General features: G+C 39.6%; 1 protein-coding gene across 1 annotated transcript; it reads right to left on the bottom strand.

The window, feature by feature from the left end:
- Positions 1-3,082: 3,082 nt before the first annotated feature.
- On the bottom strand, positions 3,083-13,260 carry LOC5577325 (chitobiosyldiphosphodolichol beta-mannosyltransferase). Its single transcript, XM_001656352.2, has 3 exons — positions 12,574-13,260; positions 3,449-4,000; positions 3,083-3,384 (listed from the first exon to the last, which is right to left on the bottom strand). The coding sequence occupies exons 1-3, from the start codon at positions 13,131-13,133 to the stop codon at positions 3,168-3,170; spliced, it is 1,329 nt and encodes a 442-aa protein (XP_001656402.1). The 5' UTR covers positions 13,134-13,260; the 3' UTR covers positions 3,083-3,167.
- Positions 13,261-14,136: the final 876 nt, after the last annotated feature.

Raw genomic sequence — 14,136 nt, 5'->3', positions numbered from 1 at the left:
TTTTAGGACCCAATTCCCGGTTTTTCCGGTGGATTAAAATTCCTGTCTTTTTCCCGGTTCCCGGTGGCCACCCTAATATCATTTTTGAAAAGATTAATCAACAAAAATTAACTTTACTTTTAGAACCATTGTTTTTTTATGGTGAAAATTATTCAAAAAGTTAACGACGTAATGAAGGACTTGAACAATCAAATAGAGAATTCAAAATTCGTTTTGAATGGTGTTGTGATCTGAGTCCACCCATTGTTTGCGTTAAGGATACAGAAAAATCAATAGTCAACTTCATTGTTATGTACAGCTAACGTGAATAATGTAATGCAAACTGTTTTCTGTGAACAACAAATGAGGGACTAATATACTTCAAATCGTAAATTATTTCGATTTTCTGATTGTTATGTATTCAGTATGAGGGACTTTAAAATTTGAGCCAAATGATCCACTTGCACCATGGTGGGGTAAGAAGATCTCCAACAAAAAAAATCTGTTCTCAAAACAAATGTGGTGTAATTAAGTATAGTAAGAATGCCATTACTCTCGTTCTTGTTATTAGTGCTAGTTATGTTACATTTAAATACTTTAAAATTAAAAAGTATCTTTATTTAATTAAAATATCATGAAAAATATGTATACATTAGTTCAGACTAATTCGAACAAAAAAACAGACATTGGTACTAGAATAATTTGGAGAAAATTCATCAATTTATACACATAAGTTATACATAAGTATTGTAGGACTATTCCTAACGAAAAACACTCGTAGTTTAAAAATATTACTTACATTTACATTTGAATAACAAACTGAAATCCCTTCATTTTATTTATGAATTGGTCGATAACATGCTTTCAATTGAAAAATTTGTATATTTTGCTCTTTTGCAACTCAGCTTAGATAAACCACAAAAAGTTTCGTTTGAATTTTGAAATTATCATTCTTTTATAGTTTTTTTTATACCAGAAAGGTTAAAAAAACTTTTAGGTGCATTAATTCAAATTTCTATCAATTTGACAAATTTAAGCTGGGAATGAAAAAAGTAAGAGGAAAACAAAATTTGCGGATATTAAAACTTATTACAATTCACGTGAGCAGTCTGCCAATAAATCATAATATTACTTGATCCACTTACCCCACCCCATTAAAAAGTAGGGGTAAGTTTACCGGTACCATGTACAATACATCTGTGTTTATTTATAAAAATCACATATTTTTCATTGTGATTCATTCAATTATAACTGAAATGCTCACCATGTGTCGAAAAAACTAATAGTATTCGTTTTTAGACAGAGATACAATGGATTTTTGATAAGTGGAAAACAATTTTCAAATTAATTCATTTTTGTAGCTAACAAGTTTGTTTGTGTTAGAGTACGTGTAGTACCAGTTTTGCAATAGTAGCAGTGTGGAAGTAAGAATATAACCTAAAACGAAGCAATGGTGCGAAAACATTCAACATATTCAATTGTTTATGTTTAATATTGACCTGGGATGGAGGCACCGATACTACACACGAAATATGACACAAAGTTGTTTCAAACTGCAAGAAAACTCCAACTTGCCAACGACAATCAAGTCAGACTTGATGAAAATCGCTAGCTTTATTTTGTTGTGTACCTTCGATCTTTCTGGACAAATATGGAAAAAGGGCCAAAGTTTTCTATGCAGTTAATTTTCGTTTTTATTGGAAAAAGTAAAATTATGAGTATTTGAATACTTTATATTCAATCAGAATAAAAGTTGCTATCGTGACATTACTTTTGAATCAGCATGAATAGCAATAGCATCGATTATTTGTCACATTTGATAAAATGCAAAAAATAAGTTTTGATGAATTACGCGCTTTTATCATGTTTGTCCATTGTTTAAGATCTGGGCTCACAGTGACAGTTCGTGACAGCAGAATCTCGGCTCACCATGACGCACATAAATTTTGTATCGGTTTCTCCCTTCCAGATATTGACAAATGATCCACTTCCCCCACTGTACCTTATCTGTTCTGTCGGCACATTATTAGAGATTATTTAGCGATTTGCCTTTAATCACTTGCCCTATGACCTTCGCTGTCGCATCTTTTGCATAGTTTGCACCTGGGAGGGAGGCACAGATACTACACACGAAGTATAAAACAACGTTTGTTTGAACTGCAAGATAACTCCAGCTTGCCAACAACAATCAAGGAAGGCTTAGGGAATATCGCTAGTTTTCTTTTGTTGTGTACTTTTGATCTTTCCTGGGCAAACATGGAAAAAGGGCCACAGTTTTAGGCTGGTTTGCTACTGACAAGAAAAGGAATCGCCTATCTTGATGCGTGGAAAATTTCTTCCAAGAAATGGTCAAGAAAATCACATTTTTCTGATCGCAGTACGCAGTTGAGAAGAAATGTCACTTCAAAGGGGGCTCTCTGTAGGAAATTTCTTGACCCATTCAGTCAAGGAATTTCTTTACTTTTCTTGAGCGAAACAGCATACTTAGCTTTTCTATGCACTAAATATTCATTTTCATTGGAAAAAGTAAAACGATGCGTTTTTCAATGCTTTTTATTCAATAAGATTGAGAGGTGCTCACGTGACACTACTTGCATTATGTGCATGAATTGATTTTCATTCGATTTTTGTCACTTTGATGAAATGCGAAAATGTGTTTTATTCAGTTACGCACTTTTTCCATGCTAGTCCAATGTTTGAGATTGGGCTTACAGTGACAGTTTGTAACAGCGGAATCCCGGTTCACTATGACGTACAGAAATTATGTATCGGTTTCTCCCTCCCAGGTTTGCACCTTTGCCGAAGCCATTGTATTACAAGTACTGTTTTCAAAAAAGCAATTTGACTGCCGCGAAATTAAAAAAAAAATGAAATAGTTCTGATGAGTTTTGATCCCACAACTCCCACTACGCTAGACAGTGCGCATCAACCTACTACGCTATAGAACGGGTGAAGATTCTGCACCGCCGCCAACCAACCTGAAATCAAAGTCTTTCACGACCCCACGCTCATTTTCACTACTTTATTTATTTATTTTTATTATATAACTAATTCTATTTTCAACTCATTATTCTGAAGGAGAATTCGGACAATGATAGAAGGCTTTCAAGATTCCAAAGCTTACAATATTCAATATCGGAAAATTTAAGTATTGTACTCAAAATCACCTACCGTGGTCGTTTCGGCAATCAGATCCTCTCAAGCAAAGGTTTCACATTTCGATCCCAATTCTCCACCCAGCGTAGCTGCTGGAATTCCTTCAATTTTTGGTTGATTCTCTCTTTTTGGTTGGTTAAGGCCACATTCGTCGGAAAATCCTGGAACCAGTCACTGAGCTGGCTCGCCAATTCATCGGAAGTACCGAATACAAAGCCATTCTGCCCATGCTGTACCAGTTCACCAATGCTGTTGAACAGGTTGAAAGATTAGATTTTATTAGGATATACGTTGTAAGGGATTCGCGTATTACCATTTGAAGCCCATGGCACAGACTGGCAGCCCACAGCCGAACATGTCGACTACCTTCATGGGAAGGTCAAGATCACTGGAGCTATAATGTAGACAAACGCCGAGATCTCCGGCCGCAAGAAGCCTTGGGTAGTCAGCATTCTCCAGCCACGGAGTTACGACCGATACTTTCTGCCAAGGTCTCTCCCTTATCAGAGCTTTGTAGTGCTCTTTCTGTGGCCCTTTACCTGTTATAACGCAAACCAGGTATGGATAGTGTTTGGGCTCATTTATGGCGCGCATTTCGTAGGCATCCAACGCGGCGAGCAGTACTCCAAAATCTTCGTCCGGAGTCCAGCTGGTGCTAGATATGAGTAGAGCCGGACGGTCCGGACGATACTGAACCTCACCAGTGGCAAGTTTAACGGTGAAAGCCGACGCTTCCTCCAATGCGTTGCGCTCAGTGCTTGCAAATTGTGGGATTATTTTAGCGAGATCCATAAACAGGTTGTGCTTCTCTTCAAGCGTTATTGGGTGAAATTGTAGTGGTGGACGATCATACAAAACTGTTGCACTAGAAAAGAAGCAAAGATAGGTATATATTAGGACTGATAATGGCGAATCAAAGGAACTTTAAAGAAATCATGCCTTAAAAATTACAAGTGCTTTTACGATGGCGAATGTACGCAAAAACACACTCGTCGCAGACTTTATTGTGCTCCCAGTGCGTCCGGAGGTGGCCAATATCCAGAAGTTTATGTTTGAGAATATCAAACTTCAACTGAAGGACGTGGCAACGAAACAATACCAAAACGGAAATAATTTGAAGCATGTTGTAATACAAGAAGGGAGAAGCGTTAAAATCCCAGTTTACGTTGATGATGCTGCGGTTACCGTTCGGATTAATGATCTCCCTTCGGACATCCCTCACACCACCGTGAAGAAGTATATGGAGGACCGATATGGTGTGGTTTTATCCATCGGAAGAGAACGTTTTTTTATAGATTCCTCGCACTTCTAGCAAAAGCTAGAAACATTCACCATCCACGGCTGTCTTGGCGCCGATTGGGATTTGGCTCTGTGGTTTTCATTCGTATCTCTTCTATAACTACTCCGGTTCGCTTGAGTTGTTGTGAAAGAGGAAAAAAAGGGGAAAAAACTTAATCACACCACATATAATCGGCTTTTGGAAAGAAGGATTTACTTCGGGAGACGGGGGCTTCAAATTTTTAACGCCGCCATACTTTAAGCTCTCCGCCGCTTCTGTTTATTGCTTTCTTAAGCTGGCTTCCACTCGCTCTCTTTGGTCCTCCTGTCTCCCTCCGGCGACGGAGGTTGTCCACTAGTTCCGGTGAGGGAAAACTGCCGCACTGTGGGGCCCCGTCTACCGGCGGATATCGCAGGGGAAATTTCACGCGCAGTCTTCGTCTCCGGGTTGCAGAGGTGGTCCGACAGTTCTGGTTTAGGGATGACGTCCGCACTGTGGGTGCATTACATACCCGAAGCTCCTCTTCATTCTTCGTCGGCTGGCTTGTCAGGTGCCGAGGTCAGTCCGACGATTCCGGTTGGGGATAACTTTCGGTTCATCGGCGCCCCGACAACCCAAGACCATACCGCACGAATTTTTTCTTCTTCTTTATTCGGCAGGCTGACATTCAAGTGCCGAAGTCAGTCCGACGATTCCGGTTGGAGGATGGCTTCCGGTTTGTTGGCTCCGACGACCCGAAACCAAGCACTGATTTTTACGCTTCATGTCGCTGCTCTATTCTCCACTTCCGCTGTAGTGCCGACATTATCTGCGTTACTGTCCTGTTCACCGCATTCCATTTATCCGCGTCGTTGCACATCCGTTGGATGACATTGTCAACGTTTACATCGTCACCAAGAATGGCTTTCATCTCCTCTCGTTCCAGACCGAACCGCGGGCATGCAAAAAATATATGTTCCGCAGTTTTCTCCGTGTTGATGCATTCGGGACAGGATGACGAACTTGTGTGACCGAATCTGTGCAGATATTGTCTGTAACAACCATGACCAGGCAAAAACTGCGTCAGGTGAAAATTTACTTCTTATCCACGTCGACAAACTTGGGATAAGACGATGTGTCCATCTGCCAGTCGTAGCTTGATCCCACTGGTGTTGCCAATTTCTGATGGTGTCAGCACGTTCTCTTTCTCGGACTCCTCTTGTATGGCGGTCCGTGTAGCACTCGCGATCTTCCTCGAGAAGAAGGCTGATAGGTGAGGGGGGATGTAGAGTAGTTGTCTACACGTCTGATTGATAATCAGATGGTCATGGGTTCGATTCCCACCCCCTTCACCCCTTAGCAGTAAGGGAAGCCGTCCACGGACGTAAAAAGAATAGGAAAGTCTACGGACACACACAAATCGATTAAGCAGATTTGAGCATTGTAAACTCCACGGAGTATAAATAGAAATAGGTTGGACATATAGCCTTAGATGCTGGTCCATTAGAAGGTGGGTTCGCACAAAAGAAAAGCACCACCGATCAGAATAAAGAAGAAGAAGAAGAAGAAGGCTGATAGGTATCATCCCTGCTATCACACAGACTGCCTCAGATGAAATGGTGCGGTACGAACTTGAAACCCGCATAGCCATCAACCTATACGCGCTGCTCAGACGAGATCGATTTCTTTCGGTCTTCAGTGCAGTCCCCCATGCTGGACCTGCATATCTGATGATCGATGTTGTGATGCTCGCTAGAAGCCGCTTCTTGCTGCTTTGGATCGCAGAGTCAATTGCCATGATCCGGGATAACGCCGCTATCGCCTACGCCGCTTTTTCACAAACATAGTCGATATGTTTGTTGAAGTTAAGTCGATCATCAATCATCACCCCCAGATGCTTAACTTCTCGCTTCGAGTCGATGATGCAATCACCAACCGTGATTTTCGCTTACTGCGCTACCTTACGATTGATGATCATAACCACTTCAGTTTTGTGGTGGGCTATCGTCAGCTTTTTGTCCCGCATCCAATCTTCTACAGTCTCGATCGTCTCGGTGGCGAGTACCTCCACCTCCTCTCTTGATTCACCGACTACCAATAGCACCACGTCGTCCGCAAAGCCAACAATCTTTACGCCTCTGGGAAGATTCAATTTCAAGACACCATTGTACATAGAAGGCCCAGATAGCCGTAGCGGTAAACGCGCAGCTATTCAGCAAGACCAAGCTGAGGGTCGTGGGTTGGAATCCCACCGGTCGAGGATCTTTTCGGGTTGGAAATGTTCTCGACTTCCTAGGGCATAAAGTATCATCGTACCTGCCACACGATATACGCATGCAAAAATGGTCATTGGCATAGTAAGCTCTCAGTTAATAACTGTGGAAGTGCTCATAAGAATACTAAGCTGAGAAGCAGGCTCTGTCCCAGTGGGACGTAACGCCAGAAAGAAGAAGAAGAAGAACACCATCGTACATAATATTCAATAGAGTCGGGCCGAGAATAGAGCCCTGAGGAGCGCCCGCCGTGATTTGAATACTTTTTACTCCTTGGTCTGTTTCGTATACCAGTAACCAGTTCTGAAAATAGCTCTTCAGAATCCGGCAGATGTATCAGGTATCAGGTATCATTTATTTCAAATTTATTGCTTTGAAATTTGCCTAAAATTATAAAACTGGCTAATTTTGAAGAGAAAAACATTGAAACTTTGCAACTAGACAAATGAAAATATGTATTTCTTACTAGGTAAATGTATTCTCTTTTTCATGATGCTTTTTTGATAGTGCGGAAAAAGTTTTTCATTAAAATTTAGTGGTTTTTATTAAAATCTACGTACATTTTGGAAATCCCGGGATTCACAGGATGTAAGAACTGAAATCCCGGGAAACGGGAAATCCCGAAATTTGTTATTCCTTTACGTGTTAATCAACGTCGCCTTGCCAATAGGTTTTCATTGAATAATTTTTTTCACAAGTGTCGGATTGTTTCGCGGTCTTCGGCAATATTCTTTGTGATAAAAATACTTATCGCGGTCTGTATTCAGAATTTTTATAGAGGTCAATGGGCGACCTCTGGCGATTTTTCTTTGTAAAAGTAAGTTTTTCCATAGTAAATGCAATCCAAAAAGTGGACTGGAGCGAGAATCTAAATTTTGTCCCACACTAATGGACACTCTAGTTGGAGTATGTGAAAGAAATCCACGGTAAAACGAGCAGTAATACTTGTCGTAATGTCGAGGGACTCCGACAAGTCTTAAAATGATGAACCAAAATTGCATGACGTGGTTCATGTTGTTTTTTTTTTGGGCGAGAGGTATCCAAAATTCTTATTTCCAAGGCTATCAAACGCTACCAGACCCGATTTCCCCAAGATATCATCTTGAAAAAAAAAAAAACAAAATGCCTTCTTAAGAAATTGGGTGTATCGCTAATGTCCATGATTCAGAATCCCGTTTTAGAGGAATGGTTTTTTCCCTTATGTTCGAATAGACTATTTTCATCATCTGATTTTGATGATTGAAGGCACGTTCAGATCATTTGAAAATAATTATTATTTTTTGTGGAAATCAAATAAAAATCATTTAATTTTAAATTGTTTTTTCTAATGTTGAATAACTGAAAATAAATTATTATTATTATCTTAATAAAGAGACTTTCAGCTCAGATCGTGGCTGGTTCGTCTCTGGAAACTGAAAATAAAGTATTTGTTTATAAAAATGAAAAATACTTTTATGTTTTATGTAAATTTAAGTATTTTTTTGTTAAAATGCTTTGAAACACTTTTTTTAAATAAGTTTTTAGTCATGTAAAATGAACTATTCATCAATCATTTATGCTGCCCATACTCGCATAACAGTCCCATTTGAATTTACACCAATTTTGAGATAACTTCATGAATAGTGTTTATTTTAAGTGTACTTTTCGAAATCATTTTTAAAATTTTACTTTTGTATGGGCAAAATGCGAAAAAAATACCAAACCATGTGCGTCCCATATTGAAAGTACCCGCATAACAGTCCCATTAGTTGATAACGAAGAAAATGAACTAATATATTTCTTCAATTATTGTTGAAATCTAGCATTATGGTTTTCATTTTATAAAATATCAAATTATACAAGGTGGTACAGTTCATCTATATTTAAAAATATTCTTATACAAAAAAGTTTATTCTTTCTTGATAGGCAAATTTTCCCAGAATGCTTTTTTCTCTTATGAAACCAATGGTAGAATCACACTGACAAGTGAATCCTTGCGAACAGCGTCAATACCCACGGGGTTTCCTTGCATTTTTAACGAATTTCCCAAATTGAATCCTTCAGCGTTGATCTGTTTCATTTGGGATTTAGAAAACAACGTACAATTATGTGTTGCTTCTCCGTCGATTACAGACTCACTGTATTTTAACACGAAACATCCTTTTTGCACAATAATCTTCTTAATCTTGTCAATATATGGTCGCTTTGTACATTAATTGAGTGTGTACTGACTGACGTTAAATGGCGTTTGGAAGAAATCAGACACTTGCATATCAAATACATCGACCCTCTTTTTTGCTTTTGTTACATCATCAACGAAATCAGGGTATGTAATCGTCGGATTTTGGCGCATTGCTTTTTCTACAGCAGCGTGGAAAGAATCTGCAGCCATAAACGTATGCCCAGACTCAAAATATTTGAGAACTATTTCCCTCTATCGCTATGGCTGTTATTGTCATCCGGCGAAACAGCCACGGTAGGTTCATTTTCTAATGACGGTGAGTTGTTCGCTTGTTGGGCTACCGCAGGATCGCTCCCATTTCCATTGGACTCGACATCTGATGCGGAGAAACGAGGAGGTTTTGAACTCACCATAGGAAATTTCACATTTGGGTGGGCGCCAACAGGATTGCCGTCATCACGCTGACCTGGCTCGGTTTCTTAACTGGTTTAAATCCAACATCCACGCGTACGGGTAGATTCACCAAACTTTTCGTATCGGCTGGCCGGTGCGGACAAATCGAATCCAGCAAAATCTTCATCACTGCTACCTTCACTCTCACTGCCACCACCATACAATTTAATGTATTCGAGGGACATTATTACAATTCAAACAACGGTTGGAAATCCAAAAGTGTCTTGGAATCGATTTTAAACTTGGGACAATGTGTCAATGTTCGCGATAACAAAGTAAGCGAGTCCCAACTAATGGGACTGGTATGCGGGTATAAATGCATTTGGCGTGAGAAATACTCGGATAAGGAGTCCCATTTACCAGTATTCAAATTTAAATATGAAAATACAACGAATTCAAATGTACCTTAACTGCCAGCGACTCTTTCATATTGTAATTATAATATGCTGAACAATGCTACCTATATTTATTATAACCAGTAGCAGCAAAACGTATTTTTTTGTAAAATTGTAAAGATGCGTTTTTCTCAACATGATGATTTCTCGAATGGGACTGTATTGCGAGTATGGGCAGTATGTATTTTGGAGAATTTCCAGAGTTTTGAATCGATTTTTCAAACCTGGATATCTCAGGGAATTTCATTTCTGTAAGTGAGTAGACACCCTGTATATTTACATCATCGTGTGATAATTCTGTGGGATGTGTGTATTTTTTGGTTATTACGTAATAATTTATGGAATTCATGGTAGTGTTATATAATTCGTGTGTACATTGAGTTGCTGTGTCAGGTTTAACTATAAGCACTTTTACATGAGGAAGCCTTGGACTGAAGAAAATGTTCGGTAAAATATTCCGAAGAAAACCGCTGGAGGAATTTTTGGAGGAATCTACGAGAAAAACGCAGAAATAATTTCCCCGAAAATATCTGGAACAATCATTGAAACAACTCCTGAAGCTCTTTCTCCATGAATCTGCGAGGGAATTCCTGAAAAACCTATGGAAAAGCCATACATCTCTGGAGGCTCTAGCATTACATTCCTTAAGGCACTCATTAAAAAAAAAACTCGAATATACCTTAGTTGGTATTCGTGGAAGAATTCCGGTAGGAATCTATGGAAGATCTCTTGGTGTAAGAACTGGGGAAATTGGTCGAAGAAATACTGAAATAAATCTTGAGCATGATCTTGGGAAAATTTTTGAGCAATCCCCGTGGAAATTGCTGAAGGTATCACCCATGGAGTAAACAAGATTTTTTGAAGGAAATTCTTAACAAATTACTTTAAGCATTTTGTAGAAATACACTTCAAGATTTCCGGTAGAGTTGCTGGAGGTATACTTAAAGGAATTTCTGAAGGTATCTGATGAGTCACTGACTAATGTTTGGGTAAAAAATCTTTAAAAGAATCACTGGAAGAATTCCTGAAACTCTACCTCCAAGAATCTGTGGAATCCAGAGAAACTGTGGAGGAATCGCATAGAAATCTCTGGATGCGCGAGGGTTTAAACTATGATTCTCCCACGAATTTTTCAAGGAATTTCATGTTAGTCATCCAAGGAGTGCCATAAAAAAGACTGCTGATTTGCTGATGCCGTGCAGAAATTTTCTACAGCGATTGCCGTTTGAACTGACTACACTTTTTATGTTTTTACATTTTTTGACAAAAAATCTTTGAGCTGTTTAGTGGAATACCTATAAATAAATGAAAAATCGAATTTGTAACTCTACCATTCAATTCCACTAGATTTCTATACGAATTTCTGAATAAATATGTGAAGAAATCTGAATGAAGGAGGGACCCTTGAAGAAAATGTCGATGAATTTCCGGAGGAATCCCCGAAGGACTACCTAAGGGAATCTTGGGAGGAATGTTCTGAAGAATTTTAGAAGCAATCCCTGCAAAGCAGGGCTTGAATGAATGCTCGTAGAAATAATTTGGAAACCTGAAAGAACACATAGGAAATTCAACAAAATCTTATAGGAATATTACTGAAAAATCCTCAAGTGAATTTCCTCAAAAAACCATTGTTGGTTTTCGTGGAAGAATTCCTGTCGGGATCTTTGAAAGAAGGAGGAGAAGAAGAAAGGAGGAGGAAATGAGGAAATCGTGGGGAAATTTTCAGAACAATGCCTGTTTAATAGTTTAATAATGTAATGTTTAAATTACAAATGGAATCACCCTTAAGGTAAGACGAATTTTCTAGAGAAACTTCAGGACGAATCACTTTCTGAATCTCTGGGGAAATCCATAAAGGAATTTGTGGAGGTATCTGAGGAGGAAATCCTATTTTGATTCATAGAAAAATCTCAGGCGGAATCACAGGAAGAATTCTTTCTCCAGGTTTTTTAAAGGAGTTCCTAATGATCCAGTGGAGGAGTAGCGCAGGAATCTCTGGAATGTCTATGATTTGCACTAGGATTATTTTCAAGGAATGATTCGTGCATACCGTGAGGGACCGAAATCCGTACAGCACCGAGATCCGTACACTTGAAATAATTATCATTGTTTTGGTATTTAAATGGCTAAATTTCCAGTATTAAATGGACACATCTAATCACAATAAGTTATAAGTTGCTGGTAATGCCAACTGTGTATAAGTAGGCCATGATTTGAAAATTACAAAAATCAAAATGTGATCGCTTGCCATTGTGCTGTGTGGTTTGTTTGCCTTCTTACCGATTTCCTAACAAAAGTGGATATAGTTTTCAACAGATTAACAGTAAAATTCCTAATTTTTTGAGCCCGCTGCTTGTTAAGATGTCTTTGAATAGTAAGTATTTGTTATTCCAATGCAGTACATGCCGTTTCTGACCAGTACAATAACTATTTTTGAGGTTTATTGTACTGTGCGGATTTTGATTCATATTTTCAATTTGAATCTAAATCTGTACACAGGAAAAGTTTAACATATTTCATCATGTTCTAGCCAAAACACATGATACAATGAAAGCCGTTGAAGCTGTACGCAATGGCCAATCATTCCGGAAAGCTGCGGATGCTTTTGGTATTCCGAAGGAAGCGTCAGAGACGCTGTTATAAATCAGCACGCCCAAAAGAGGTAAAAAGATGTTAAGGTAACAGAAAAGTCTGATTGATTCTCTATACAAACCAACAAATTTTAATCATAGGCTTTTAATTGACTTAGTACTCAGGTGTACGGATTTCGGTCCCACACGGTATAAAAAACAGTTTTTAAGGACTTGCATCAAAAAAGGATTTGTTAGCAATCCAGAATATTGAATAATATGCCTATCAATTAACGATTATTTTACTAAGTCTCATCATTACCATTACCTGATATTCCAGTTTTCTTGGAGATCCTGTTGCATCGCTTTGGTGACGCAGAGATTCTCGACGCTCTTCCGGCCAAAGTACGCTTCAATAGCCTTGGCCAGCCGGACGATGGGACTCTTCGACCCGGATGATGACGCCATGGCCAGAATCGTGTGCGTATAGTTGTGCCAATCGATGACCATTTTGGACCGGGCGAAAAAACAATACGCATAAACTACGACCACTGTCGGAATGGCCGGAGGATTCTGGCACAGGATGAACTTCGGCTTCCGGATGCTGATGAGGACCATCAGCAGGGTCAGCGCTTGCCAGCATGATTTGAATAGGTACTTGGCCAGCCCGGGTAGGTGCAGTTCCGGGAAGGGGCTCAGCGGATGGATTCTCACGTTGGGATTCGACGTCAGATCTTCCAACGGTTTGGATTCCACGTATCCAACCAAGTCCACGCAGTAGCGCGATTCGGCCAGGCTTTTCACGTGGTATTGCATCCGGGGGCTGCGGCCAATGTCGCCCAGGACCACCACGCAGGCACGCTCGATGTTCGGGGCAGGGCTTTTCATCACTACGGCATGGGGAAAATTAATTTTTCAGCACCAACGAAAGGATTTAAGATTTTCGGATGCAAAAGATGCAAAACTGCGGAGATGACGAAACTGAAACTGTTGACATCAGTTTTGTAAACACTGCGCGCGACACGTTTAAATTGAAATAATCAAAACGACGTGCAACTTATACACTAAATTCAAATCAAGCATAATTTTTCAAAACGGCATATCACACTCGGAAAGATTATTGAGGAAAGTGTGATGCAATAAATATTGCGCAGTTCTCACCTAACTGGACCCCGCACTTCAGATGTGTGGAAACGTCAAACACTTTGTTATCGGAGTTGGTAGCCAAGCAAAGGCAGTGAATCGAGTGAATCGGTTTCGCGCCGATTGTTTACGTTTTAAGCCGAGGGGGGCGACACTCACAGATCACCGGTTAGATGCACGTGTGGATAAAATCCGATTTTTTAGATCAGTGCATTATTCTAGATTTTACGTCCTTCATACGCTGACATCTTCTGCTGAACGATGCGCGTAGATTGATGAGATGCAAGAAGATATGAATAGGTGGAAGGAGAATCAATGATGATGTTGATGATGGGGAGCATCCCGGTCAACCAGTCAGTGGTTTTCGATAGCGATCGATACCGATTCGGTTTGAATCGTTGGCGATCGCCATCGTTGGACAAAGATCTATAAAGAAATCGGAAAACTGGTTGGTCGGGATAGTGCTACGGGTTTTTGTAAACAGTAGTAACGGTTGTAACAAAGACAAATTAAAGACCTCCATGTCCCTTGCAGTTGCCTAAAATTTTATGGCTCACATGGTAATCTAGAATGCCGTGAAAAGTGTACTGCGATCTGTCAAACGTGGGTACCTTTTGAACTACCGAGGGACCAAATGCAGTACTAGAAGTGGTACTCAACCTGAGCCCGAGTGCGACGGACCTGGTTGTAATTTTCATTGTTGGTATTTTCAATTCTGATATAAATCAAGCTAGGTGAAAAGACTGTA

The sequence above is a fragment of the Aedes aegypti genome, chromosome 3, assembly GCF_002204515.2.
Source record: "Aedes aegypti strain LVP_AGWG chromosome 3, AaegL5.0 Primary Assembly, whole genome shotgun sequence".
In the NCBI taxonomy this organism is placed as follows: domain Eukaryota; kingdom Metazoa; phylum Arthropoda; class Insecta; order Diptera; family Culicidae; genus Aedes; species Aedes aegypti.
Note: the sequence above shows the minus strand (reverse complement) of the source record. Positions and strands in the feature narration are given on the sequence as shown.